At 38.2% G+C, this 26249-nt stretch overlaps 4 protein-coding genes across 13 annotated transcripts in view; all 4 read left to right on the top strand.

Annotated features, from left to right (window-relative positions):
• eif4g3a (eukaryotic translation initiation factor 4 gamma, 3a) overlaps positions 1 to 5691 on the top strand; it is a 34014-nt gene extending 28323 nt beyond the window's left edge. For 5 of the 7 annotated variants that reach the window (XM_055222028.1, XM_033967181.2, XM_055222027.1 and 2 more), the window contains 15 exons: positions 129 to 233; positions 658 to 796; positions 1055 to 1167; positions 1460 to 1550; positions 1673 to 1796; positions 1887 to 2107; positions 2197 to 2315; positions 2406 to 2572; positions 2677 to 2802; positions 2933 to 3014; positions 3110 to 3208; positions 4020 to 4166; positions 4246 to 4327; positions 4403 to 4549; positions 4731 to 5691. In XM_055222028.1, coding sequence (XP_055078003.1) covers positions 129 to 233; positions 658 to 796; positions 1055 to 1167; positions 1460 to 1550; positions 1673 to 1796; positions 1887 to 2107; positions 2197 to 2315; positions 2406 to 2572; positions 2677 to 2802; positions 2933 to 3014; positions 3110 to 3208; positions 4020 to 4166; positions 4246 to 4327; positions 4403 to 4549; positions 4731 to 4912 — 1944 coding nt within the window. In that variant the 3' untranslated portion in view covers positions 4913 to 5691. The remainder of the gene's footprint in view (positions 1 to 128; positions 234 to 657; positions 797 to 1054; positions 1168 to 1459; positions 1551 to 1672; positions 1797 to 1886; positions 2108 to 2196; positions 2316 to 2405; positions 2573 to 2676; positions 2803 to 2932; positions 3015 to 3109; positions 3209 to 4019; positions 4167 to 4245; positions 4328 to 4402; positions 4550 to 4730) is intronic. The other 2 variants (XM_055222029.1, XM_033967180.2) reach the window with 1 other exon arrangement.
• A 337-nt stretch (positions 5692 to 6028) lies between these two features.
• On the top strand, positions 6029 to 10971 carry hp1bp3 (heterochromatin protein 1, binding protein 3). 4 transcript variants are annotated; one of them, XM_033966155.2, is made up of 13 exons: positions 6029 to 6144; positions 6582 to 6663; positions 7070 to 7235; positions 7690 to 7752; positions 7856 to 8012; positions 8095 to 8238; positions 8323 to 8382; positions 8464 to 8603; positions 8818 to 8908; positions 9037 to 9196; positions 9288 to 9399; positions 9506 to 9652; positions 9728 to 10971. In XM_033966155.2, the coding sequence occupies exons 2-13, from the start codon at positions 6597 to 6599 to the stop codon at positions 10233 to 10235; spliced, it is 1815 nt and encodes a 604-aa protein (XP_033822046.1). In that variant the 5' UTR covers positions 6029 to 6144; positions 6582 to 6596; the 3' UTR covers positions 10236 to 10971. The 4 variants fall into 4 exon arrangements, with proteins under 4 accessions (XP_033822046.1, XP_055077855.1, XP_033822044.1 ...); XM_055221880.1 differs by lacking the exon at positions 7690 to 7752; XM_033966153.2 differs by having other exon boundaries at positions 6056 to 6144; positions 8323 to 8603.
• Positions 10972 to 11397: 426 nt separating this feature from the next.
• Positions 11398 to 16120, top strand: sh2d5 (SH2 domain containing 5). Its single transcript, XM_033966157.2, has 10 exons — positions 11398 to 11646; positions 12009 to 12072; positions 12171 to 12251; positions 12333 to 12407; positions 12495 to 12641; positions 12850 to 13050; positions 13780 to 13963; positions 14654 to 14756; positions 15207 to 15366; positions 15458 to 16120. Exons 2-10 carry the CDS (start codon positions 12022 to 12024, stop codon positions 15656 to 15658), a joined length of 1203 nt encoding a protein of 400 aa, XP_033822048.1. The 5' UTR covers positions 11398 to 11646; positions 12009 to 12021; the 3' UTR covers positions 15659 to 16120.
• Positions 16121 to 16777: 657 nt separating this feature from the next.
• On the top strand, positions 16778 to 24512 carry kif17 (kinesin family member 17). Its single transcript, XM_055222017.1, has 14 exons — positions 16778 to 17008; positions 17467 to 17613; positions 17695 to 17796; positions 18057 to 18246; positions 18573 to 19025; positions 19348 to 19436; positions 19531 to 19696; positions 20177 to 20244; positions 20331 to 20461; positions 20712 to 20940; positions 21452 to 21710; positions 22542 to 22594; positions 22663 to 22786; positions 24301 to 24512. Exons 1-14 carry the CDS (start codon positions 16778 to 16780, stop codon positions 24474 to 24476), a joined length of 2418 nt encoding a protein of 805 aa, XP_055077992.1. The 3' UTR covers positions 24477 to 24512.
• The last annotated feature ends 1737 nt before the right edge of the window (positions 24513 to 26249 follow it).

Genomic DNA, 26249 nt, shown 5'->3' with positions numbered 1-26249 from the left:
CTATAAGTGACTTTTATTTTTTCTATTTGATATTTACAGTAGGCACAGAATCCTTTTAACATAATGGATGTGACCATATATGTTGTACTTCTAAAATGCCACAACTCTTAACTCATAACTCTCCACAGCCTCGAATGGATCAGTATTTCAATCAGATGGAGAAAATAGTCAAGGAAAGGAAGACTTCATCTAGAATACGGTTCATGCTTCAGGACGTTATAGACCTGAGATTGGTGAGTTTTGTTTTGTTGCTGCATGTGATTTCGACATTCCCATGCAGACATTTTTTTTAACCATGTTTTCTTTTTTAACGTATTGGTTAAAGCTTCCCATGGTTAGTCCAGAACAATCCCCACACATGTTAAAGAACATGAGCGTTACTATTTCCACTCGCAAATGCATCAGATACAGACACAGGAAGATTGCCAACTACTTTTATTGAGACTTTTTGGTTGCTTTACAACCAAAAAGATGTATTATTAATTGGCATCATCTTCATAATTCATCATTAGTCATCATCATAAATAATAGTAATCATCACAAATCATTGCCATCTTCATAAATCATCATAAATTATCATGTTTTTTTAGGTGGACAGATTTTTTTTTCCAATTTAGCCATCTTGATATGTAATTGATTGTGCTTGTTGTTTCTTAGCACAACTGGGTGTCCCGGAGAGCAGACCAGGGCCCCAAAACAATTGAGCAGATTCACAAAGAGGCCAAAATTGAGGAACAGGAGGAACAGAGGAAAGTTCACCAGCAACTGCTTTCGAAGGACAGCAAGCGACGTACAGGTCAGTGCAGCGCTCAAATCCTCTTTAAGGCTTAGTCACATCGGCACATCTACAGGCACTCAGGAAGTCCATGAGCAAACAGTCCCACTTCCTGTCTGAAATGGCCACACAGCCCTCATTGTGCCCCTCAACAGAGAGGATACTCCTTTTACAGTACATGTAATTGACACATAGTACTTAAGATATAAACCCCTCTACAACATTAGAGAAGAACAGTATGTAGTTATATATGTATATCTTATGTATTTTGTTGAACAGATCCAAGAGAGCAGAGGGACCAGCGCATGCAGCGAGACGAGACCTGGAACACTGTGCCCATGACAAAGAACAGTAGGACTATCGACCCCGCAAAGATCCCAAAGATCTCCAAGGTCAGACATGCGTCACCCTTTGTGAATAATGAAGATTCAACTTCACTGTTCACAAAAATCTGAATTATTTTAACTGACTGGATAAAATTTATAAACACTGTTGACTTTGACCACGTATGAGAGGGTTGTAGGAGAGAGTACACTTTGTCCTAACTTGACTTGGGTTGTTGTGGCTTTAAATGTTACATGCACCCTCTGTTGGTCTTTGCAGGTAGTGCTGCTCAGAGATTTTGATTCCTTTACACACTGCTGTGTTTGTTGTCTGTAAAAGCTTGTTTTTCTCCATGTACAGCCACAGATGGATGAAAAGATACAGCTAGGTCCACGAGCTCAAGTCACCTGGGTAAAAGGAAGCAGCGGAGGTGCCAAGGCCAGTGACTCAGGTAAACTTCATCTTTGCTATTCATATCATTACCCTTAACAAATAAACTCATAACAAATGACACTTCAAGAGTGTTTTTCATCAAGAATTATTTAGTATTCTTTTTATTTCTTATCTCAACAGAAATGTCACGCACATCTAGTACTAGCCTCAATCGTTACTCCGCTCTGCAGCCTACACCTACAGCCCAGCCCTCCACCACACCGCCTCAGAACCAAGACTTTGATTCTAGACGATCTTTAGGAAGGTAACGCTGAAAACCACTACTACTGTATTGAATTATAAATGATAACTAGTGATTTGAATGCGTCAATGATGAGTTTTTTTTTACTTTTAGTAGAAGCAGCACAGGGCGAGAGCGTAATGACAAGCCTCTGGTGTCTGGCCCATCATCGCGATCCAGTCCGTTTTTCCGAAGAGGGAGCTCCAAAGAGCTGCAGGATCCCCAGGCCTCAGAGGAGCTTCGGAGAGACCGGAACACAGAGGGGGCGGAGCCCAGGAGACCCAGTGTGACAGAGGACAAACCTGAAGTGGAGCGCAACCGAATCAAGGATCCTGGTGAGCAAATGCTATATTACACCAACAGTACACATAATTTTTACAGTGCTATATGACAAAACACTTATATTTTAACTTGCTAAATGTAGTTACAGTTAAGCCTGAATCTGTGATACTGATGCAAGAGCGGACTGGCCTATCCGAGGAAGAAATTGAAAGAAAATCCAAATCCATTATTGATGAGTTTCTGCACATTAATGACTACAAGGTAAATGTTTGTTACAAGATTAATACTGGTTGTTAATTTTAATTATTTAATATCAGTGAAAGTCTTAATGTGAAGATGGTTAATCTGCAGGAAGCAGTCCAGTGTGTGGATGAATTGGGCTCTCGGCTGCATGTCTTTGTTCGCGTTGGAGTCGAGTCGACTCTGGAGCGGAGTCAGATCACACGGGACCACATGGGGCAGCTCTTTTTCCAGCTTGTACATCAGGGAATCCTCCCCAAATCTGAGTTCTATAAAGGGTCAGCAGAAATGCAGTTTAGAGATCTTTTGTGTCTATATTTGACAACAAGTCACATATACTGTAACTCGTAAGACCTATAATTTGTTCTGTCGATGTTCACAGATTTTCAGACACATTGGAACAGGCAGATGACATGGCCATTGACATTCCCCACATTTGGCTGTATCTTGCTGAACTGCTCTGCCCAGTGCTAAAAGATGGAGGCTTCTCTATGAGAGAGCTCTTTAGGTACAGGAATCTGTGCCATTCACAACATTTTATTTAATTTTACTTTATAAATCAATCATAAAATAAGTTTGTTACAAGATATTTTCAAGCAAATCATCCTTACAGGTTGCTCTGTCATGTCTTTTTACAGTGAATTAAGCAAACCTTTGCTTCCTGTGGGAAGAGCTGGAATCCTAATTTCTGAAATACTGCACTTACTATGCAAACAGATGGTAATCATTGAACCAGTGACACAAATAATATGATAGTAAGGCCGTGCTTTTGTTTAAGTCATTTTCTAATATGTGCAAATATAATGTGTTTACAGAGCCATAGGTCCGTGGGGTCCTTGTGGAGGGAATCTGGTTTGAGCTGGGTGGATTTTTTACCAGAAGGAGAGGATGTCCAATCATTCATCTCACAGCAGGTTAGTCATTGTTGTAGTATAAGATTATAGTACAGTGTTCCCTCATTTATCGCAGGGGTTACGATCTAAAAATAACTTGCAATAGGAAAAATCCACGAAGTAGTCAGCTTTATTTTTTACAACTGTGTTTTAAGGCTGTAAAACTCCTCACCACACACTTTATACACTTTTCTCAGACAGGCATTAACATTTTCTCACATTTCTCTCTTGTTTAAACACTCTCAAAGTTCAAACCTTCATAGATTAAAAAAAAGTACAGTACAGTATTATAGAACAAAACCAAAGATCAAGACCTGTTTACAGGCCCAAACATTTGTTTGAGAAATAAAAATATAAACATTTACCAATACTGTAAATAAAAATAATAGCTTTTAGAAATACTGTAACAAATTACATTTTATTGATCAACCTATGAGGTTGGACACATAAGAAATTATTAATAGTGACTCACGCGACCGTAGGTGCCTTTGTCAGTGAACGTTTCATCGACATTGTGGGTTTTGTTGGGGAGAAAACTTGCAAACATACAGCACTTCAGAGTCATACTGCGATCCAACATTTATGTAAATTTGGCTGAACGCATTCTGTACTGTACAGGAGACCCAGTTCCTTAGCCAATCAGGATGCAGGACACGTTCATACACTGTAAAAAAGCATGCGAAATTGCACCAAAAAAATCCACGAAACAGCGGTGCCACGAAAGGTGAACCTCATTATAGTGAGGGACCACTGTATACCATCACAGCATGAATTGGTAACAGGTATTTTTATATCTGTGCTACTTTGCAAAAAAAAATGTCATTACCAACAGAAACTCCAGTTTGTTACGTCAGACATGTCTCTGCCTGAGTCCGCCTTATCGAAAAGGATCTTTTCTCCAGAGGAGTTAAACCGACAGTTGGAGAAACTGCTCTTGGAGGATATGGCCAGTGATGAGCAGATCTTTGACTGGGTTGAGGTAGGAGTAAACTCCAAATACTCATGGAATAAAAAGAAGACATTTGTGATGTGTATGTTGTTTGTTCTGCTGTGTAAAGGCTAACCTGGATGAATCTCAGATGAGCTCGTCTCCCTTCCTGAGGGCCTTAATGACGGCTGTGTGTAAAGCAGCTGTCAAAGGTAACACTGCACAAACCCTTCTAAGTTTGTTTAAATGAGCTGACTTAACTGATCTGCCTGTGTCATTATGAACAGATGAGAACACTAACTGTCGTGTAGACACGGACACCATCCAGAGGAGACTTCCTGTTTTACTTAAGTACCTTAACTCAGACACTGAGCGACAGCTTCAAGCACTTTATGCACTTCAGGCACTGATCGTGTCCCTCGATCAGCCACCAAGTGAGTAACTAACGCATGTCTACAGTATGTGTACACTGTAAGACTATTCTTTCTACTTTAATTTGATTTATATAACAACTTTTACGTTTATTTAGCACTGTTCCAGTGTAATGTTGGATAATCTTGCATAAAAACTAAAGTTATGTTAAGATTCTTTAGTTACATTCTTTTGTTTTTTCAGATCTCTTGCGGATGTTCTTTGACTGTCTGTATGATGAGGATGTTATCTCGGAGGATGCGTTTTACAAGTGGGAGTCAAGTAAAGACCCTGCAGAGCAGCAGGGCAAAGGGGTGGCCCTCAAATCTGTGACTGCATTTTTTACCTGGTTACGGGAAGCTGAAGAAGAGTCGGAAGACAATTGACATGAGGCAACCCTGGACTTGGAAATAGTCAAACTTAATTGTTTCAACAGAACAAACTAAATTCAAAATGGGTGTATGAGCAGGACAACGCGTTTACGGCTGGAATATTTTTTTTTCTGCGGTACAGTTCTGAAACATGCCGCCATTTTGAGTTTGGATTCGTACGGTGGAAGCACTAAATACTTGTATTATACATAGAAAATATTTTTGTTTTAAATTTTAACTTTTGTTTTATTACTTTTTAAGAAAGACTTAAATACATAGGTCCTGGACTCTTAATTTATTATTTTTTTAAAGACTGCAAATATGAAAGTTATTTAACATTTGCAGATGTTCAAAGGAGAATCTGAAAACAGAAATAATATTAATTATAATAACAAAATAATAATTGTGATATAAATAGCTTCCCTGGACTCCACACTGTTTGATTTAAAACAGAATAAAACCAAAGTCATTTGGGGATTAAGGGGAAGCATAAATGAAAGACAAGGAACTATAACATGTCTGAATGGCACTTTGGGTTGTCTCCAGAGTGCTCTCTCAGTCTTGACTTGCTTTATGTGAAATGTACATAAACCTCTTGAGAGGTGAAAGTGTGCATTGAAGAAGTGAAGCGAGTCAGCCAACAGAACGGTCACCCTCCAGATGGACAAACTGGATACATGACATGAGCGACATGCAACATTTAAATCACATGGCCAGGGTTACTGAACATATGCTTACAATACTTAAGAGCAAATGAAAAGCTTGTAAATAAAGACTAAAAATCTATTTGCTAAGTTGTTTTGAAAGTGTTATTTGTCACCCCTGCATTTCGTTCCGGTTTCCTCTGAGTAGTTTGTAAAGCGTTTAGTATAGTATCTAGTATAACTACATCCTCCAGAGTAAGGCTTCAGATGTAACTAGTGTCATGTTTATTTAGTTGCAAGTGATTTATACAAGAATGAATAGTTCCTTATCTCAAAACAACATCCTGCCAACAAAACAGTGTTTTGGAAATGGTGTGCAGTGATATAATTATATCTAAATGAAACATTTTGTGGCGCACAGATCGTGCTTGCTACTGAAACAGGAAGAGTATTTCAAAGGGTTGTGGGAACCCTACGTTGTGTGACGCAAAGACGCAGAATCCACCGCGGCAGTGGGGCGGGGCACGTAAACGGCCAAATCTAAATAAAGGATCGTGCAGAAATTTACTTCAAAGTGTTTTACATTTCTTCGACAATAGAAAGGTTAGTTTTGTTTGCATATTGAAACGTCAATGACTAAAGGCACGTTTGCATGTGTGCATTTATGGAAAGAACCGTGAAAAGCTGCTGGGAAAATATTTTTTTATCGGGCTTGTCCGACGCCATTACTGTGTGTAACGCCAACTGACAAAATGGCGAAATTTCTGAAAATTTTAGCTATTCGTCTTTTTTAGTTGTCCTGGGGAAGTATAGTATTGATTTCTAACATGGGCCAGTAAAACCCAAAGCTGCAGAGTGGAAAAGGCGAGAGTAATTCATGAAAGTCGAGCGTAGTTTGTGTTTGAGTCTTGTATGAGTCCAATGAATGAGAGGCTGTACTCGAGCCTTCGGGTGCACTAACCACTTTGACTCAGTAGGTTCAGTCTAAGACACAAATTCTTCATAAAACATGAAAAAGGCATATTGTTTTATTTATCCAGGTAAGGTGTGGAGTGATGCCGATTCGTCGAGCAGCGGCAACTCCGCCACAGGAGAAGATCCCCTCCGCGGCGGCAGAGAAAGGTAAGGCCCGGCCTCCCGTCCTCCACCACAGAGGTAATGGGCTCCGGCTCCTGTGCACACGGCTCCTGTGCACACGGCTCCTATGGGAGGCCAGCTCTTTTAAGGCTGAAGGTTCAAAGATGTTGTCCTTAGAATCACTTTATCATAACTTATTATGAATATAGGCTACAGACAAATACTAGAGCTACACTTGATTATAAAAGATTTACTTGTCTTCAAAGCGGCGTGGACATAGGACCCTACAGTAGTCTGTCTTTTGTTTATCACTAAAGATGCAAGAACAGGTTTGCCCACAGCTTTGTTGTCTGCATTTCTGTAGTCTTTTATAAATACACTTTTGAATCCACGTGGCAGGTTATTAGTGCTTCTGTATTATTAACCTCTTGTCATTATTTTCTTTTTAAAGATGAAGAAAGAGCAGATGAAGATTCAGCGACTGAAGGTCCAGTGAAGTCATCTGCCCCAGACACTTTGGCTAAAGAGGGCCAGTCCACTGATGAGTCTGAACCAACAGAGAATGGAGAGAAGGATCCTGAAGAAGCAGCAGCGGAGGATGGCAAAGACAAGAGAATGTGAGTTTGTTTAATCTGTTCAACTCTGTAAGATCTGCGATATTTCACTTTGATAGCACTTTTATCTGTTTTTATTATCCTTGCCTCTGCTGGATAACAACTCACTGTTTGCCTCATGAGTGCAACAAACCTCTCCAAAATACATGACGCTTCAGACTTCAAGTGCATGCAGATGTAACAGTCTGTGTGGCCATTTTCAGAGTTAATAGGCCTATATGGTTTGCTGGGTGAATAGAAGTTCTTTTTAAATTAATCTTAAAATTATAGTATTATGGAAGAGAATCAGGATTGGTGTTCTACATTGAAATTTGGCTGAGATGTGTGTGATGAATTGATTGATGGATAAAACTTGTTCCACAAACTAGTCACCAGTGTAGTTCAGTTACTGTTGCTCATTAAGACGGATGTTCTGAAATGTCATTTTGTCTCTCCCGGCGCTGACACATGGACAAAGTGACAAATGCAAGGACTGCTTGGCTGGACACTGCACCACACACTGCTATGTTCTCCTACTAAGGTGAGGATGTGATAAAGATAAGGGTGGTAATAATCACAGTGAAATATCGCTTTAAAGTTCTTATGCAGCGTAACTCAAACATGTATGCTCATTTTGGTGACAGGCTGAAGGATGGATACAAATATGAAAAGTCCAAAGGGAAGAAGGTGAAAAGGACCATTCCAGCCTGGGCTAGCATTGCCTCCAATAAAAAGGTCCCTGTTACAAATTATGCAGGGACGCAGCATAAACTGGATAACATTCTTGTTGAAGCTATAACGGTGTGTGTTTTATCTGAAAACCATGAACCTATTAACCGCTGCTTTCAGATCTGAAAATAATGCATGCATTGTTCATTTACAGTCTTTCAACTCTCGGTCTGGGGTTTCCTACCAGTCACTATTTAAATATATTGTCCAAAAATATCCTTCGATGGACCTTGACAAAAAGAAGTTTCTTATTAAAAAAGCTATGAAGAAACAGTTGGGGAATGGTTCCATCAAGCAGGTAACTGCCTGTTTTTCAATAAACAGTTGTAGAAAACATGATTTTTACCTTGATGCATCTTTCTGTTTTTGTTTTACTGCACAGTTAAAGGGTAAAGGCCTCTCTGGAACCTTTGCCATTGGAAAAGTGGCACCAGCATCAAAGGTTTATATCATCTGTAATCTGCCCACTGCGTTTGTGTCATTGCATGACTCTAACTTCTTTAACTGTCCATGTCCATTTCAGAAAACTCCACAGAATGCAGAGTCTCTGGGAGATGCTCTGCCCCTCATCATCACACGGCTCTGTCAGCCCAAAGAAGCCTCCTATACCCTTATTAAGAAGTACCTGATGCAACACTTTCCTGCTCTCAATGTTGAGAAAAGGTACTTTCTTACGCTCAATAAAATAATACACTATGATTAACAGTTTAGTCTGGTCTTCAGGCAACCAGGAATTGGTTGGCAATTTCTGTGTACTGAATTGTTTACTAACCATTCAGTGCATGGTTGTAAGCAGTCAGTCAGACTCACAAAATTTAATTAACTTTTTTCAAAGGGACTAATTAATAACAAAATGTAATTGTGAATATGCTTTCAGACCTGATATTCTTAAAGCAGCTTTGGTAAGAGCCATAGAAAAGGGCCAAGTGGAACAGATTACTGGAAAAGGAGCAAGTGGAACGTTTCAGGTATACATTTTTTTATACATGCATGCGTATATATATATACTCACACACCTTATAAAAGTTGATGTGATGTTAGTTTTCTTGCTGTCTACTTTTATTTTATCTTTTTACTACCTGTTTCCTTTTTACAGCTGAAACGACCTGGCAACAAAATCCAGTTGAAAGGTAGCACGCTGGATGATGCCATTGTAGCTGCAATCACAGCCATGAATGAACCCAAGACATGCAGCACCACTACTCTACGCAAACACCTTGTAGACGCCAACAAGGACAGGAAGGAGCACATACTAGGTATCATCATCGGTCCAAATGTGATAATGCTATTGCTGTATATCATGTTATACATGTAAATTACTAATATGTATCGCTGTTCCTTTTTTAGTGTCCTCCCTGAGGAGGACTCTAACCAAGTGCAAAGTACTTGGCTGGATGGAGCAGATCACTGGTCACGGCTTCACAGGGACTTACAGGCTCTCATTCCCCTACTACCCAAGGTGTGTGAGGGTTTTGGACTTGTGAATCTAGTAATTAAGGAATAGGCACCTATCAATGAATATTTAAAAGTGCTATTGAATGATTACCAATGTTGTTATTCTGCAGTCCAACAGTTTTGTATCCAGACCGGTTTAAAGAACTTGAAAAAACCCCAGTGCCAAAACGAAGGAAGGCCAGATCTGACGATGAGTCGGAGGAGTCGGAGGAATCGGAAGAGGAAGAGTCAGAAGATGAAGCTCCAGTCCACAGTCGGTGAGTAGCATTTTTGTTAGTATCACTTGTTGTATTTACTGCATCTTAAGTGACACATTCATTTTACGTCTTTAGGAGTAAGAGACCTCCACCCAAGGCACGACGTCCTCCCCCCAGTAAATCCCGAAGCACCAGTCGCTCCAAATCCAAAGCCAGCAAGAAGTTACCAGTCAAGAAAGTGACACCATCTAAGAAAATGGCTAGCAAACCTGTCTCCAAGAAAGTATCCGTACCTGTGAAAAAAGCTACTCCTGTGAAGAAAGGGGCTCCTGCAAAAAAGCCCAAAACTCCTGCTGTTAAAAAGATGGCAAGCAGGGCAGCCAAGCGACCTGCACCCAGAGATCTGTCTTCTGATGAGGAGGAGGAGGATGAAGAGGATGAGGAAGAAGTTAAAGCTCCTAAGAAGACAGCGAAAGGACGGTCCAACCGTTCTAAACCAGAAGAATCTCCTGCACCTCCAGCTAAAAAACAGGCGACCAAAAGTGTTTCCCGGGCTGCTCTGAAACAGTCCAAACCTGCCGCCAAAAAAGGGGCGAAGAGTAGTGCTCAGTCTGCCCGAAAGTCCAAAAGAGGAAAGCGCTAAACAAAGTGAGCCACGCTACAAGAACAGCAGTTTGCATCTGTACCAGTGCTCTTTTTATCAGTTACTGCCTTTTTTAATGAGGCAGCAGGTTTTTTTATTTCTATTGTAGAGTAGATTAATTTTTTAAGTTAAATGTTAAATCGAGAGTTTCCAGTGTTTCTTAATCTCTGTGCGTAGAAAGCTCAGTTAGTGCTTTATAAAACAGGTTTATGAACTGATGGAGAAAACGTAGCAAGGTCCAACATGTTACTAGATATGAAGTTACTTCTGTTTTTATACTTCCTCACCCTCTTGTAGATGTCAGCAGCACACAATACAATGAGTTTTCACTGGAAAATGTAATTGGTTCAATTTATGTTAAACAATTCCTAGTGTTTTAATTATATTTTATAATTTTAATGGCCTTTGTAAAAGCACTAAATTTGCCTTATGTGCTTATAGTTGATTTAAAACATTATCCCTAAAAGATTTGTACCTGCAGGTGCCAGGAGATTGACTTTTAAAGTCAGTATTCATTTTAAAATGTGGCTATGAGGAAATGTCTTTTTGATAGGTGTGTGAACATATACAGAAAAAGATTTCATTTCAGTGGATCACAGTAGAAACCTTGAGAAATGTGTGTTGTGAATAAGAAAAAGAGGAGGCGGCCAAGAGCTTAATACATACTCTGCATGCATGTATACCTTGTGTTGTTCAACTTTTTCTCTTAAGTCATTAATAAATGGCTATATTTGTAGCACGTTTTGGTATATATATATATATATATATATATATTTTTTTTTTTTTTTGTTAAATATCAGGCAATGTACAAACCAATATAGTGTTCCAATTTAATCAGGAAAAATGCATTTTATGAGATCAATATTAGTTATTAGTAATCTGTTATTAATGCAAAGTCATCTGTTGTTGAGTAAGATACAGCTGTATGACTTAACATGTGTAATGGTTATAAGTACACCTACTCACAGTTCAGCAGACCATGCTTTACACCCCCCCACACACACACACACACACACACACACACACACACACAGCTGTAAGGGCGTTCAGTGGGCGGGATGCGGAGAACATTTCGCAATGTTCAGGAATTTGTAGAAAGGATCTGGGATAGACAGCTAGCGCTCGGGGCAACACTTTATTTCACTCTTACAGTTCAGGATATCGACAAGTTAAGGTTGTGGCCATATAAAGATTCCATTGGTTATTCCTTGAGCCCGTGGCCCGTCACTGTGGCCCGTCACTGTGGCTCCTCCTCCGGCCCACAGACGCACACCTGGTCCTGGATCAGGCGCAGGTTCAGACTAGGACCGCGGGGAGCGACTGGGACTTCACCGCAGGGACGGATCCAAGCGACGGATCCTGGAGCCGAGCTGGAGAGGAAGAGCAGTCGGCTGAGACATACATAGAAGAGGTAGGTTTTTATTTCACACCGGCTGAATATGTAGGCTTTTTGTGGTCTGAAGAGTTTTCCCAACACAGTCTGGCGAAAGCGACCTCCAAACAAAGTCATTTGCCAAAGTAGCAACATACACAAAACCATACTCTCACGCTTCGATTTATGGTGCTAAACATTTGTGCGATTTACATCAGAACTTGTTCTTGTAGCATAGGTCATTTAGCAGAACTATCAGACTGTTTACGCCTGTATTATGACTGTAGCGTTATGTTCTCAACACCAACACTTTGAGTGCATTTTGTCTTGATACATTTCTGTTGGCATAACTTGAAACTTTGTTAATCTGAGTAGACTGACAGTTTCCTTTCTTGAGATAGGCACCAAAGGAACATGGGGGAGGCACCAGGCAGAGAGGATGGCATAGTCACTCGCACAGCTGAGGTAAAGGCTTCAAATTAATATTTAGGGTTGTCTTACCTCTTTTTTTTAATTTATTTTATTTTTTTAATTAGATTATGTAACATTTTAATTCTGCTCAGTATGTGGGGTCATTTCCTGTTGACGATTGCTGTCTGGATGACCAAATTGAACAACTCCACATGCAGCTCAAATGTTTAAAGGTAAGGCTTAAAACATGAATGTAGTTAATTTTTCAACACTTACATTACCTGATGTTGCACTTCTCCATCTGTCACCATTAGGCATGCAAATCAAAACGGCTTGTATCACTCAAATTTTCCATCAGAGGAGTTAAAATGTATGATGAGGATGAAACTGTAAGTATAAAATAAGGATTTGATATAGTATAAAGCCTAATTTACACAGAGTACAGTTTAAAATATTTGACTGTTCCTCACCTGTAGACTCTCCTGATGGCCCATGCCCTTCGTAGAGTGTCCCTGTCCACTGCTCGTCCTGCAGACTCCCAGTTTGCCTTTGTATCCCACAACCCAGGGAGCACAGATGCACAACTCTACTGTCATGTATTCAAAGCCCGACACGCACGAGCTGTAAGCCAGTCCTCATTTTGCTACTAAACAAATATATGTGTTCCTTATGTTTGTCAACAACTAAACATCACTTATTATTTCTGGCACCAAATATTTACTTGTCATGGGCTTCTTGTAGTTTAGCAGTTTGTATTTCAGGCTTAGGGAAGTGTTAAAAATCTGAAATGAATCCTCAAATGAAAAAAAAGCTTTACACTCTGTTCAACAGGCCCAGTTCCTGAATCTGCTCCTGTGCAGATGTTTCCAGCTGTCATATCTGGAGAAACATCCAGAGGAGGCCCAGGGGGAGTCCACTGGCTCTGCCCCTCGTCGAAACCCATCCCTCCTCAACCACGGTTTCCCCCTCAGTGTCAGTGCGCTGGTGTCCTTCAGGAGAGCACCCTTTAGAGGGTGGCTGCCTGGATCAAAGGTACTAGGCCTACATTGGTACTTTTTTTTTTCTTTTTTCTTTTTTTTTTTTGTAGGGCTTGACAATGCTTTTTCATCCCGACTGATGGTTTATAACTTTCTGTTTAATTAGATATACATTTTCTTAATACAAACTAATAAATAGGGCTTTCAGTCTTAATTTGGGGAACAATAATAAGATGGACTTTATTCCACGATATATAATGCACAAGAATCATATTTATTCCTCAAAGCTTTTACTTCTACAGGATTGGGTTTAGACCTAGCTATTAAAAAGCTCCAAACTGATCAATGGCAAAGAAGAATTTTAGATTGAATCAAGAATTAATGTTGCGTTTTTGTTTTGTTTTGTTGTTTTTTTCTAAATGCGCTTGTACAATTACTTTTAAATACTGGAACTGTTTCCGATTTGCTTTTCATACTTAAGGGATATTTGTTGTATTTTGTTAATCTAGCCCAAATTCTTATTAATTATTACATATTTGGTCAATGTCAAAATAATATGTATATGGAAATACATTAAATTAGCTCCAGCTCTGATTTCTCTGATCTATTTTTCCCCCAGAAGTGGGTGCAGTTAACCAAATAATATCCATGAATGAAGCAAAACAATTCAGTGTTTGCAAGAGAGAACAACATTAAAACATGGATAAAAACTCAGTCAGTTAAGCAGAAAATAAAGCAGTCAATAAAATAAACTCTGCGGATTTCTCTTGTTATTTCTCTGTAGAAAAATGGTAAACCCTCTGATGACCAGCAGAGCAGCCAGGATGAAGTGTTCCCCTCCTTGTCCCCTTCACTGACTCGAAGAAAAGCCATCCACACCAAAGTCCTCCACTCTGGGGCCTACCGCTCCTTCACTTTTACTCCCCTCAAACAGCACACGATTCAGGAGCGACTAAAGTCATCACCAGGTGGGCGAACCATTCAGAGGGGGCTGTCCAGATTGAAAGAGTTGATTAGGTAACGCAGAATTTATGTGTTAGGTGATGGGCTGTACTTAAGAGTGGTGTCCACAAGAATGGATGGAGATCCTTGCACACTTAATTTTACACTGGTGTGGGTGTTGTCTTTTGTTCTTGTCATCTTGGAATGATTGGTACTATTTCGCAAGCACCAACGATTAATATAAATGCATCACTATTTAAGATTGCACCATTCCATTGTTTTTCATTTAATACATTTTTTTATTCTACAATATGGTGACTTAAGTCATGTGATTTATGTTTACATGTCTGACGGAAGATGAAAGTGTCCTGATTGGCCTAGAATGGAGCCAATGACACCTTCAGATGTAACAGTGTCTGGAGAGTAAATTGAGAACAAAACAATAAATAAATTTGGCTAAACAATGACTTGGGCAGCAGGGGTGGGCGATAAGGACAAGATTCAGATGATATTTTAACAATGTATCAGATATCTACTAAAATGTTTAAAATGAACCACAAATGTGCAGAAATATTCTATTTTTAGGTCATTTTTAATAGTGTTCATTAAAGATAATTGTGCATCATCTTTCACCTATATTTGGTAGTTTTGCTATAACGCTGGTGATTTTCTTTTTATCTTACTCTCTAAAGTTGATTTCTCTTATTGATAAGCAGCAAAAGTAGCAGGCGCTCCACAGAAGAGGTCCCGAGCCCCGAGTCTGGCCGAAACCGAAGAAGCACTCGCTCAGGCAGTGTGGTGCTGGGCTGGAATCGCAAAGTGAGTGCCACACTTTCTAGGCGTTTACCCAATCTACATAGACACAAGTATTTTGCAACACCTGTTTTTCAGGGCTTGGTCATTGTTCTTTTATCTCCAGTGAAGAGCAGCCTTAATTATTCCCTTAAGATATTTCAGACTTAACTTCTACTGCGATATAGAGCAGTTTTGGGAATCTCCTTTTGCTCCCACATTCCACAGTCAGAGCACAGAGCTTTGACCCTAAACCCCCAGGAGACCTTTTGTTAATAACTAAATAACTAAAAAAAACAAAAAAAAACAGGCTTTCTCATCTGGATAATCCACAGTGCTGATGGCTAAATTTCCTAACAAAGACTTCTAGAAAATTGCAGAGCAAGTTGTAAATTACCATCTGGACCTGATCTAATTAGTGTGGAGGGATAGTACTTCATATATTATACAGTGAATTAATTTACTTATTTTTTGTAGTGATAGTAGCTACTCACTCCTGGCAGATGACGTCCTGGGAGCATATCTCGTGTGTCCACATCCTAAAAAACCCAAATGTGGCAGTCTGATCATTCGCTTCCCCTCTGGCCTGATCACTCACCTCATAGAACAAACACGGAAAGGAAAATTTCTGCTTGAGGTAACGTTTTTTCTATTGTACACAATAGATTTGTATTGTAGCACAATTGTTGTTATGATCTGGTGATAGTTGTTACATGCTGCTTTTACAGAAATGTAAACTGGAGTTTAGCTCCTTGGCTGAATTAATTGAACACTACACAGAGAGCCTGGATGAACTGCCTTGTCTGCTGAGCTGTGCCAGAGTTAACCACTGTTATGAGTGGGAGGAAGATGCTGACAAACCACAACAGGCTGTTAAAACACTGGACAACTTCAAAACAAAGATGAAAAGTACCTACTTAAGGCCTTAAAGTCTGAAACTGGACTGATGTGTATGCTATGACTGAGCATAGTGTTTGTATGATGATGTTATGTTATTCTTTTGCACTTATATACTTATATATCGTATTCACTTCTGGTGGGGTCTTTTTGGTGATGTTCTGTGGTACACTTTGAAGCACATCTTTAAAAATGTCAGCACTTCCCTTTAGTAAAGGTACTTATTTTCAAAAAAGTTAAATATGCTGCTTTTATTTCAGTATTTTAAGTCTGTTTTTGTATGTCTTAAAGGCAATACTTGTACATTGTTTTTGTTTTTGGACTGCTGCCTTGAACATTTTTAATCTGTGTGCAAATATATTTGCTCCATTTGCCAACCCTTGGTCTTTTATGTACACTCTCTCTGTGTGTGTATTTAAAACTGGTAAACACATCTATGCCTAAATGTCTAAAATTCTAAATGTAACTAAATTAAGTTAATTATTTGAATTCTTTGAGTTCTGCTTTTTTTTTTTTTTTTTTTATCTGTCTGTTTCCTGGACAGATCAGATTGTAGGCCTAGTGTTTGGCAGGATAATGTACCGTCACAATCAGTCCAAGATAACAGACCTAGATCTGAGGTTTTTTTGTTTTTTTTAATCAACACACCTTTATTTGTAAAACTGTGGAGATTAAACAATTAAGAAATTTCATATTGGCTTTATTTAGGCCTAGCACTTTTCTAAACTATAGTCACAAGTGCTTCACAAAAGTTATATTATGTGTAAGCCTATTATAGTACTCTGTTTAGGCCTATTATAGTGCTATGTTTAGGCCTATTATAGTACTATGTGTAGGCCTATTTCTGTATGAATTGGTAATTGTCAATCTGAACTTATGATGACGAAGAACAGGCCAAATGGGATCACTGCACTGTAGTCCCTCACCTGTGCGTGCAGGTATGCGTGCAGGTGTGCGCGTAAGACGTAAGACTTTTACGGTTGCTAAGCGATTTACTAACGCCGTGAGTACAAGAGAATGACCGGCGCGTTGCCTTTTCTGTCTTATTGCAATTCTATCTTAGTCAGTAATTTCACTGGGGACAGCTTTATAGGAATGCAAATAGTTTGTTTTTTTAACTTTCTGGGGCTTTTTGGTTTGACCGGAGCGAGATGGGGTCCGAGTCTGTCAAAGTGGTTGTCCGCAGTCGACCGCTGAATGACCGGGAAAAGGCTCTCCAGTCCAAGATGGTGCTGTCCATGGATCTAGAGCGCTGCCAGTGTTTTATAGAAAAGCCCGGAGCAGCGGATGAGCCCCCCAAACAGTTCACTTTTGATGGGACCTACTTCACCGACCACACCACTGAGCAAATGTACAACGAGATCGCCTATCCTTTGGTCGAGGTGAGGTTGTAATTAGCTATAATGACAAAACCAAGCTGCCACTGGACACCTTGGCGTGTAGATGGCTCATTATTTAGCCAACGCTCTCTTAAAGGTGCAAAATGTCACTTTTTTGGTGAGGAATCAGCCATCTGCTTGTCTGCATTGAGTTTTTATTGTTTAGCCTGGACGTTTCCACAGTATGGCATTAAATGTGTCTGTCTTGTGCTTATTCATTTAGGTTACTGATGTTTTTAATTGCTCACTGAAAAATATGCATTCCTACTGTGTGTGGAGTCACCTCTCCACAGATCTGACCTGTAACTTAATTGGCCCGGTGGCATAAGTTTAATTCCATGTGAAACATTCCAGGCAAAGCAATAACATCTCCATGGGGATGAGCAGGTTCCATACCCTCTAACCAAAATGTTACATAATGCTCCTTTAACAGGTCATTTTTTCTTATTTTCTGCACATAGGGTGTCACTGAAGGCTACAATGGTACAATATTTGCCTATGGCCAAACTGGAAGTGGCAAATCCTTCACTATGCAGGGCACACCAGTACCAGCAAGTCAGAGAGGCGTCATTCCACGGGCTTTTGAGCACATCTTTGAAACTATACAAGTAGGCCTATGTGACATGATGACTGTGATCATGCTAAACCAATCCAAAAACATGGTTAATACATTTCTTTATCTAATCTAGTGTACCGAAAATACTAAATTCCTGGTGAGAGCTTCATACTTGGAGATATACAATGAAGAAATAAGGGATCTTTTAGGAAGTGAAATCAAGAATAAATTGGAGGTAAGTTTTGGGGATTTTGCATAACCTTTAAACTGTAATAGAATAATTTCTATACAATTTTAATAAACTAAAATGCATATTAAAGCACATCACTTGACATTGATTTATATATTTCTCTTCAAACAAAAAATGCCAAATTATGTGAATTTGCCAATGTACTTGTTTAATGTTGCTACAGTAATAAACCTTGACCCAGACCTGATTCAAACATCATTTGTCACCTTAGTTGCTGTGTGACAATAACATGATATGTGTTTTAGCTGAAGGAGCACCCTGAGCGTGGTGTGTACGTTCGGGATCTCTCCATGCACACAGTGCACAGCGTGGGAGAGTGTGAGGGCATCCTGGAGCAGGGCTGGAGGAACAGAGCTGTGGGCTACACTCTGATGAACAAAGACTCATCTAGGTCCCACTCCATCTTCACCATCCATTTGGAGATCTGCAGCACAGGTTTATTAGTCACACACAGAAATGGGATCAGTGGTAGAAATAATAGACTTTATAGATTTCATCTCACAAGGAAAGTAAACTTTAACTTTTGATTAATTTAAAATTAAGTGATTTTGCAATTATTTAGACTTTTGTGTCTTTCAAAATAGGTTGGAATTGATTTGATTTTTCTCAAAGAATGCACTAAATTCTACTTTTATTTTCTTCCATCTGTGTAAATGTATTCAGTCTTATATTGGTTTGATTCAGAAAAAAAAACAATACATTTTCTGTATTTCCTGAGTATTAATTAACTTAAATTGACCAGTATTTACATCTCCTCTCAGATGGCAATGGACACGACCATCTCCGAGCAGGTAAACTTAACCTAGTGGACCTGGCAGGAAGTGAACGCCAGTCCAAAACTGGAGCTACAGGCGAGCGTCTCCGGGAAGCAACCAAGATCAACCTGTCTTTGTCTGCTCTGGGTAATGTCATCTCTGCTCTGGTGGACGGGCGCTCCAAGTACATCCCCTACAGAGATTCCAAACTCACCCGACTGCTCCAGGACTCTCTCGGGGGTAACACACGCACCCTGATGATCGCCTGTCTGTCACCTGCCGACTACAACTACGAGGAGACACTGAGCACGCTGAGATATGCAAACAGGGCCAAGTGCATTCAGAACAAGCCGAGGATCAACGAGGACCCAAAAGATGCCCTGCTTAGACAGTATCAAGAGGAGATCAAGAAGTTAAAAGCAATTGTCTCGGGTCAGCTGGGAACAACTAACTTGTCAAGTAAGTACTAATGTAGAGTAGAATAGTCAATATGAGATTCAAAATAGTGTGATTATTAAAGCCCTACAGTAGATATAGACTAAAATAAGTAGATAACTAATAAAATATATGGATGTTTTTTATTGCACTGAATAAAAAACATGCATCCATACTGTCAGTGGGCTTGCATCCCCACAAACCTGACTTTGAGGAGGGGCACGGCCTTCGTGTTTCCATGGAAATGCTTTTCCTTTGGCTGCTATCTTCCACAGTATGGCATAACATGTAACTATCCTCAGAAAGTTACTTTAATTATTATGTGTTGTGCTTGATTATTTTGCAGCTCTGTTGACTGCTCAGTCTGGGGCGTCTCCAGTCTCTTCAAGGCCCCTCTCCAGCGAAACAGAAGCTGAGAAAGAGAAGATTAAGGAGGCATTTAAACTTTTGCTGTTCACACACTCCACACCTCTACATGTACTCAGTAAGAGCAGGTGATTTATGGATCTCTGTGCTCCTTTCACTGCAGAACTATGAGGGGAGGCTTGCCAAGTTGCAGGCTGAGTACAATGCAGAGCAAGAATCCAAGGCAAAGCTACAGGAAGACATTGCTGCGTTAAGATTGTCCTATGAATCAAAGCTGTCTGATCTGGAAAAGGCTCAATCCACCAGGGGGAGCTCTAAACCAGATAATGGTAGGACAAAATCTGTATTGTCTGACACAGTTGTTAGTTTTTAGAACATTATATATATATATATATATATATATATATATATATATATATATATATATATATATATATATATATATATATATATACACACACGCACACACAATTTACTTTAATATTTTGGCTTGTGGGATTGCTTTGTTAGTAGGCTTAAGACAGATTTGGTGACAGCAGTGAGTAATATTGGCACCAATAGTATATAACAATAATATTTGAATATATCATTGTAAATACATCTCACTTAAAGCTGTCTGACATAAAGTTGCCTGCCTAAAAGAAAACTAATAAGACTATGAATATGTATATTTTGTTGCATGAAAACCATCTTAACTGTTTTACTTAGCATAATACTTTTGCAAAACAATTTCTATTTTTGTTTAAATGCATTACAGTTGACCACACAAATATAAACATCAACTACATAATGATTAATGTTTAAATTAGTGAGTTCCAGCAAGCACAATTCTGTTGAAGAGGATTCACATAAGGCAGAGCCCAACAGTAACAACACGGTACCTCTGACATTATAAACTGTTCCTCTTACGCTTTAATGATTAGTACTGAATGATTGCAATACTGTTCTTGGTTTTTCTATTAGAAAGGAGCTAAAAGCCAATGTACTATGGTGGATCAGACTGTGGGGGATGTAACTGTTTCAGATGTAGAGAAGCTCACAGAGTCATCTGGAGTGTCAGGACAATCTGCCGACCAAAAAGACATTATAGAAAGGTCACTCATTATTTTTTATTATTACTTTTTAGATTATACATTTTTAAATTATATTTGGTATGGTTATTATACTTGCAAATATTTATTTGTCTATAGCTTACTCTCAGTAAAAGAATGACGTTTGGAGCGGAGACTTTGGAGGAAGAAATTAGAATTTGTGTTAAATGATTAAAAGTCTGTACTGTTTTATACAAAGGCATTATTTCTTCTCAGAATAATCATAACATTTGACCATGTGACATCCCTCCAGGCTGCAGCAGCTTGAACAGGCTGTGGTTGGAGGAGAACAGGTCCGAAACCAGGAGCTGAGGTGGAGGCATCAACAGAGGAAAAAAATTGCCGACCAAAGGCAAGTCCAGCTCATCCAGGCACTGTCCGAGAACAGCGAGGAGAGTGAAAATGTGCTCTTTAACGTCTACAACTCCATTCAGGAGGAGGTTCATGCTAAAAGCCAAATGCTGGTCAAAGTTCAGGGAAAAGTGAGTAATACTACAGCTGGTTAGTTTTACCAATATATGAACTGCCCAGTAATAAAATAAAGTTAGATTGTGTCTTTGCTCTACTTGCACAGTGTTGTTAGATTCAAATCTATAGTTAATAATTATTTATTTGGATTGCATATTTCTATTCCATTGCTGTTCTTGAACTTTGTTTTGCAACACTATAATTTCTCAATTTTGCTAGCTATCTTAGTTATATTGTGTTGTAGTGTCCCATGTCTGTCTGTATTGGAGGGTGAGATGCTTTTAATCTTGCTGTGCATGTGTATGGTGTTGTACATGTGTATAGTAACAATAAATGCATTCTATTCTATTCTATTCTTTTGGGACAGATAAGGTTTTCAGGTTTTCTTATCTTATCACTTACTACTGCAAATCATCTGCCAGAAAGAAAACATCCACATTCAATTACTCAATTCAGTTTTGTAGTTTATTTGAAGTAGAAGAAAGACTTAATAGATTCTCTAATATACTTTGTTGTTTCTCTCAGCTCAAAGCAGCAAAACTGGAAATCCGTGACTTGCAGGGAGAGTTTGAAGTGGAGAGGGATGACTATTTGGCCACTATCCGCCGACTAGAACGGGATGGGCAGCTCATGCAGAGTCTGCTGGAGCGCATGGTGCAATTGGTGAGGAGGGACTGTAACTATAGTAACTTGGACCGCCTGAAAAAAGAAGCAATTTGGGATGAGGAAAGTGCCACCTGGAGGCTGCCAGAGGTCATGGTGCAGAAAACAACACTACCTTCAGGTTTGATCATCTTCTTCTGTTAATTTCTGCTCTTCATTCTGAAACATAGGTACATAGAGACTTTTTACACATGTTTATGCAGAAAGACAAGCCCATTAACCACTTTGTCAATAGAGACGTTTGATTTAGAACAGTGGTTCTCAAAATGTGCTAGCCTTTGTGTACCGCTAGTGGCACGTGAGCACCCTCTGGTGGTGTTCTTCAATTCAGGTGCAGTTTTATCTCAAACTCTGTCCTCCTGTGTAAGTTCTTTGTTAAAATGAATGACAGTAACACTTGTACAGTCTTATTCACATGTCAAATGCAGAGGATATTTTTCCCTATTCGCATAATAAAGTGCCTTAAATTAAACCTTAAAGCCAAACCTTATTTCCTTTTATATATATATATATATATATATATATATATATATATATATATATATATATATATATATATATATATATATATATATATATGTATATGTATATGTATATGTATATGTATATGTATATATATATATATATATATATATATGTATATGTATATACATATATATATATATATACATATACATATACATATACATATATATATGTATATGTGTATATATATATATATATATGTATATGTATATATATATATATATGTATATGTATATATATATATGTATATATATATGTATATATATATGTATATATATATATATATATATGTATATATATATATGTATATGTATATATATGTATATATATATATGTATGTATATATATATGTATATGTATATATGTTTATTTACTGAGTGAAAAGTGTATTATCTTACTTCTTTATATATTCACTTTCTGTTTATAGCTGTCCCTCAAAAACTGCCAACTGGTAGAGGGTCTTCTGCAGATTATGAAGAAGTAAGTTTATGCAATATATAAACTGAATGCTGCCATTTGCAGATGTCCTACCAGAGTTCTGTTTTGAGCAGGAGGAAGAGGACAGGTACAAAGAAATGCTCAACCGCAGTGACAGTGAGAACATCGCCAACAGTTACTTCAAATCCAAAAGAACAGCTCAGCTGCTTGGGGGTGAACCAAGCAAGGGACATGGTAAGGGTTAAGGTCAAATCTGCTATTACTATATGTATTATGTAACTTTTCTGTTTAGTTTAGTTTATTGGTTTATTTTAACTGGGCCCATATGCAAACACATTCATCTCATAAAAGAAGAAATGCTTTCCAGCAGATTTAGTTTCTGTCTGCAATCCAGGGGCAGGTTACAAACAATTAAAATACATCTAAGCATGCATCCATTTACAATCAAACCATGCATTCTCCCATTCTTTCATTTAAAGGCATCACACTCCACTTTTCCACATTTAAAATTACTCAAAGATTATGTAAAAAAATTACCATATAAGCTACCGCATACAAATCAGTCAGTGTTGACAATGCTGACTCTCTAAAAGGACTTTACTAACATTATAAGAGAAGTCCCTCAGGTCAGAGGAGAGTTTCAGTCTGTCTGGGAGCTTGTTTCATTCTTGAATTCCCTTGTATGAGAAAGCTGTTAGTTTAACATTTTATATTTCGTAAGAATTTGACAATGATGATGCTTTAGTGGTTTCTTGTTTAGCACTTTTAATGCCTGATTTTACAGAGATTTTAGTGATTTTAATGTCTTGCTTGCTTGAGACCAACTGGAAATGCATTAGTTCATATGAGAAATGATCATGGCATCCAGATAAACATTTGCTGTATCATAGTTCAGTAGGTATTTTGAATGTGTCTAAAGACAGACACATTGTATTTCACAGTGTTATACATTTTTTGATGTGCTTTTTGAGCCCAAATATTGGATCCAACACAACACTTAAAAATATTTAAATTCCTCCACAACGTTGATTTGCTTGTTTTTCTCAATGATGCATGGGAAAGATTTAGATTTTTTGTTTTTGGAAAATACATTGCCATTGTTTCATTAACATTTAAAGTAAGAGATGCAGACTCAAGCCAATCAGCAATTTTTGTCATAATGTCAGAGTTTGGCAGCCACATAAGTGGCATCATTTCCATGCACATAAATAGAGTTGTCATCCACATACATTTGGACTTCCACATCCCCACACATCGATGGAAGATCGTTAATATAGATGTTGAACAACAGCCCAAGAACAGAGCCCTGTGGGACACCTATATCACAAGTCTGAGATGTTGAGAGAATGCTGTAAACTCGTACACACTGAGTACTGGTGGGGGTCTGTCACCTGGCTCTATTCATGGATGTGATTCTCTCCTTAGGTCATTGGTTTCCTTAGAGTGTACCACAGAATAGCATTGCTGTAAATGTATCAAGTTTGTATTTATTTCACTAAGTGTTTTTGTTTAAAATAAGTTGGAAAAAATACTATTACAGAGAAGAAGAAGAATGCAATATTGTGAAACATTCCAGGGAAAGTAATGACCTAAGACAAAGAGGTGGCAAATTATTCACCAGAAAAGTTACACAGTGCACATTTTGAATGTTTATTATTATTTAACATTTACTTTTATACAGTATGTCACTTCTATACAAGCCACTGTTTACCTACAATGTTAACTTGAATAATCTGTGTCGTCTCCAGTCATCCACTCCTCTGCGCTCTATAATGGGATGTCTCACCTGAGTCTGAGCAGCTCACCTGTGAACGTGTCTATAAGCCCAGACTCTGTGATGCCCCGCCCCTTTCGTCTGGAGTCCCTGGATGTTTCTGTTTCAAATGGTAAAATCAGACGGAAAAAGGGCAAGTCTCAAATTTAAATCTTTCTATAAATATTTCTTGAATTATGTCACATGATCACCTGCACACAGTCCAAATTTGCCTATGCATTATTTCATTTGACAATAAACTGAGTAGTATTTGAAATGAATTTTTATGCAAAATTTGTACTCTTTGTTAGTAATGACCTAAAAAAATGAAAAATGAATAAAAAGACAATGTACATATGTATTTACATGTGGTCTGTCTAATAAAATAAAATGGATGGTCTACACACTATTCGCTTTTTTCACAAAAGGGTGGAGCCTGTCGCCTTGACAAAACAGTCCAACAGACTTCACAGCTTGACACACGACCTGTGTTGTCTAAGTTACAGGTGTGCATTACATGCAAGCTTCATAAAGCATTTTAACACAAATGTAAAATATGATATGGTAGGTATAGTAATTGATATTTTTACATCATCATGTATTTTACTCATTGACCTAGTATACTGATTGGGTTGGATATTTATGTTTATTATAATTGGATGTATAAAGAACATCTAATAAGTAGTGCCCCATCAACATTTTTTCATTATCCCCTTACATTTATTACATGAGTTGAATAACTTCCAATTTTGAAAGAAATCAGTTCCTTCCTTAAAGGTTTGATTCCCCATCAGTCCTTTTCGTACAAGAGCAGAGGCCAAGTATCACATGTGGCCTGATTTCTTTGTCCATTGTTTGATGTGGCTTGACGTTCTCAGTTTCAAAACGTGACACCGTTATTGGCTTGAATGTGGACACAGTAGACACAGACACTGCCTGTCACACGAGCCCCCAACCGATCTATCCCGCTAGCTACACAAATCATCTGTGCTAAAGCTAATCATTCACCCACACAATCATTGGTCCCATTAAGACTGTTACATAAACTCTTTCAGTAGAGGGAATTAACAATAGAGGATATAAAGAAAAGGAAAGCAATGGTGTAAGTTCACAAAGAGGGCATGGGGACTGAGTATAATCAGATAATGACAGAATCGCTGAGTGGGCTGCATCACTTGAGTCGACTGTAAAATGAGCAGTATGTGGACGGTAAGATGAGTAGTAGTATGACTGATACTCTGGAGGTTTACAGGAAGGGCAACTGCATCATCACAGGGCTATACATTGTGTATATATATATATACATGTATATATTATACATACATATACATGGTGCATTGTTTATGCACTATATATATATATATATATATATATATATATATATATATATATATATATATATATATGTTTGTGTGTGTGTGTGTATAGTTTATTTATTATATATATCATATATATTTATTTATTTATTGTATAATAATTATAATATGTATATATGGTGTAACATTTCTTGTGGAGGACACCAATTCGCGTTACAAGTCATCTTGTATTTTGAGCAATAAAACAGTTGTAATAAAGTTTAATACATACCGGACAATGCAGGTAAAGCAAATCATCTCTACGCAGATAAGCAGTCTACACAACAAAGCCAAACATTATTGAGGCCACATTCATCAAAACTGTTATTTTAAGCAATTGGTTGTGTTAAACTAAACTTTTTATCTCAGGAATGCAAACATCAGTGCAATTTATCCAGCAACAAATCTAAGACATTGCATGCTTTCTGTAGAAGGCACTTTGTGAGTTATTAATGAAAATACTACTACACATTATTGATAAACTATGAAGTAGCAGAGCAGTACAAGAAAATCAGAACAATAAGATAAAAAGATCAATACTTAAAAACATACTTTCAACACATATAAAATATATTAAAATGCCATTAGA

The sequence above is a fragment of the Periophthalmus magnuspinnatus genome, chromosome 5, assembly GCF_009829125.3.
Source record: "Periophthalmus magnuspinnatus isolate fPerMag1 chromosome 5, fPerMag1.2.pri, whole genome shotgun sequence".
NCBI classification, from domain to species: domain Eukaryota; kingdom Metazoa; phylum Chordata; class Actinopteri; order Gobiiformes; family Gobiidae; genus Periophthalmus; species Periophthalmus magnuspinnatus.
Note: the sequence above shows the minus strand (reverse complement) of the source record. Positions and strands in the feature narration are given on the sequence as shown.

What these genes read in the sequence shown, in the direction of transcription:
- hp1bp3 (XM_033966153.2), top strand. Translation starts at nt 6,597, where the DNA reads ATGCCGATTCGTCGAGCAGCGGCAACTCCGCCACAGGAGAAGATCCCC. An exon ending in CTCCGCGGCGGCAGAGAAAG is followed by an intron (nt 6,664 to 7,069) that starts GTAAGGCCCGGC and finishes TTCTTTTTAAAG; the next exon opens with ATGAAGAAAGAGCAGATGAA. An exon ending in TTCTTGTTGAAGCTATAACG is followed by an intron (nt 8,013 to 8,094) that starts GTGTGTGTTTTA and finishes GTTCATTTACAG; the next exon opens with TCTTTCAACTCTCGGTCTGG.
- sh2d5 (XM_033966157.2), top strand. Translation starts at nt 12,022, where the DNA reads ATGGGGGAGGCACCAGGCAGAGAGGATGGCATAGTCACTCGCACAGCT. An exon ending in TGTATGATGAGGATGAAACT is followed by an intron (nt 12,408 to 12,494) that starts GTAAGTATAAAA and finishes CCTCACCTGTAG; the next exon opens with ACTCTCCTGATGGCCCATGC. An exon ending in GCGACTAAAGTCATCACCAG is followed by an intron (nt 13,964 to 14,653) that starts GTGGGCGAACCA and finishes ATTGATAAGCAG; the next exon opens with CAAAAGTAGCAGGCGCTCCA.
- kif17 (XM_055222017.1), top strand. Translation starts at nt 16,778, where the DNA reads ATGGGGTCCGAGTCTGTCAAAGTGGTTGTCCGCAGTCGACCGCTGAAT. An exon ending in TCGCCTATCCTTTGGTCGAG is followed by an intron (nt 17,009 to 17,466) that starts GTGAGGTTGTAA and finishes TTCTGCACATAG; the next exon opens with GGTGTCACTGAAGGCTACAA. An exon ending in GGGAACAACTAACTTGTCAA is followed by an intron (nt 19,026 to 19,347) that starts GTAAGTACTAAT and finishes ATTATTTTGCAG; the next exon opens with CTCTGTTGACTGCTCAGTCT.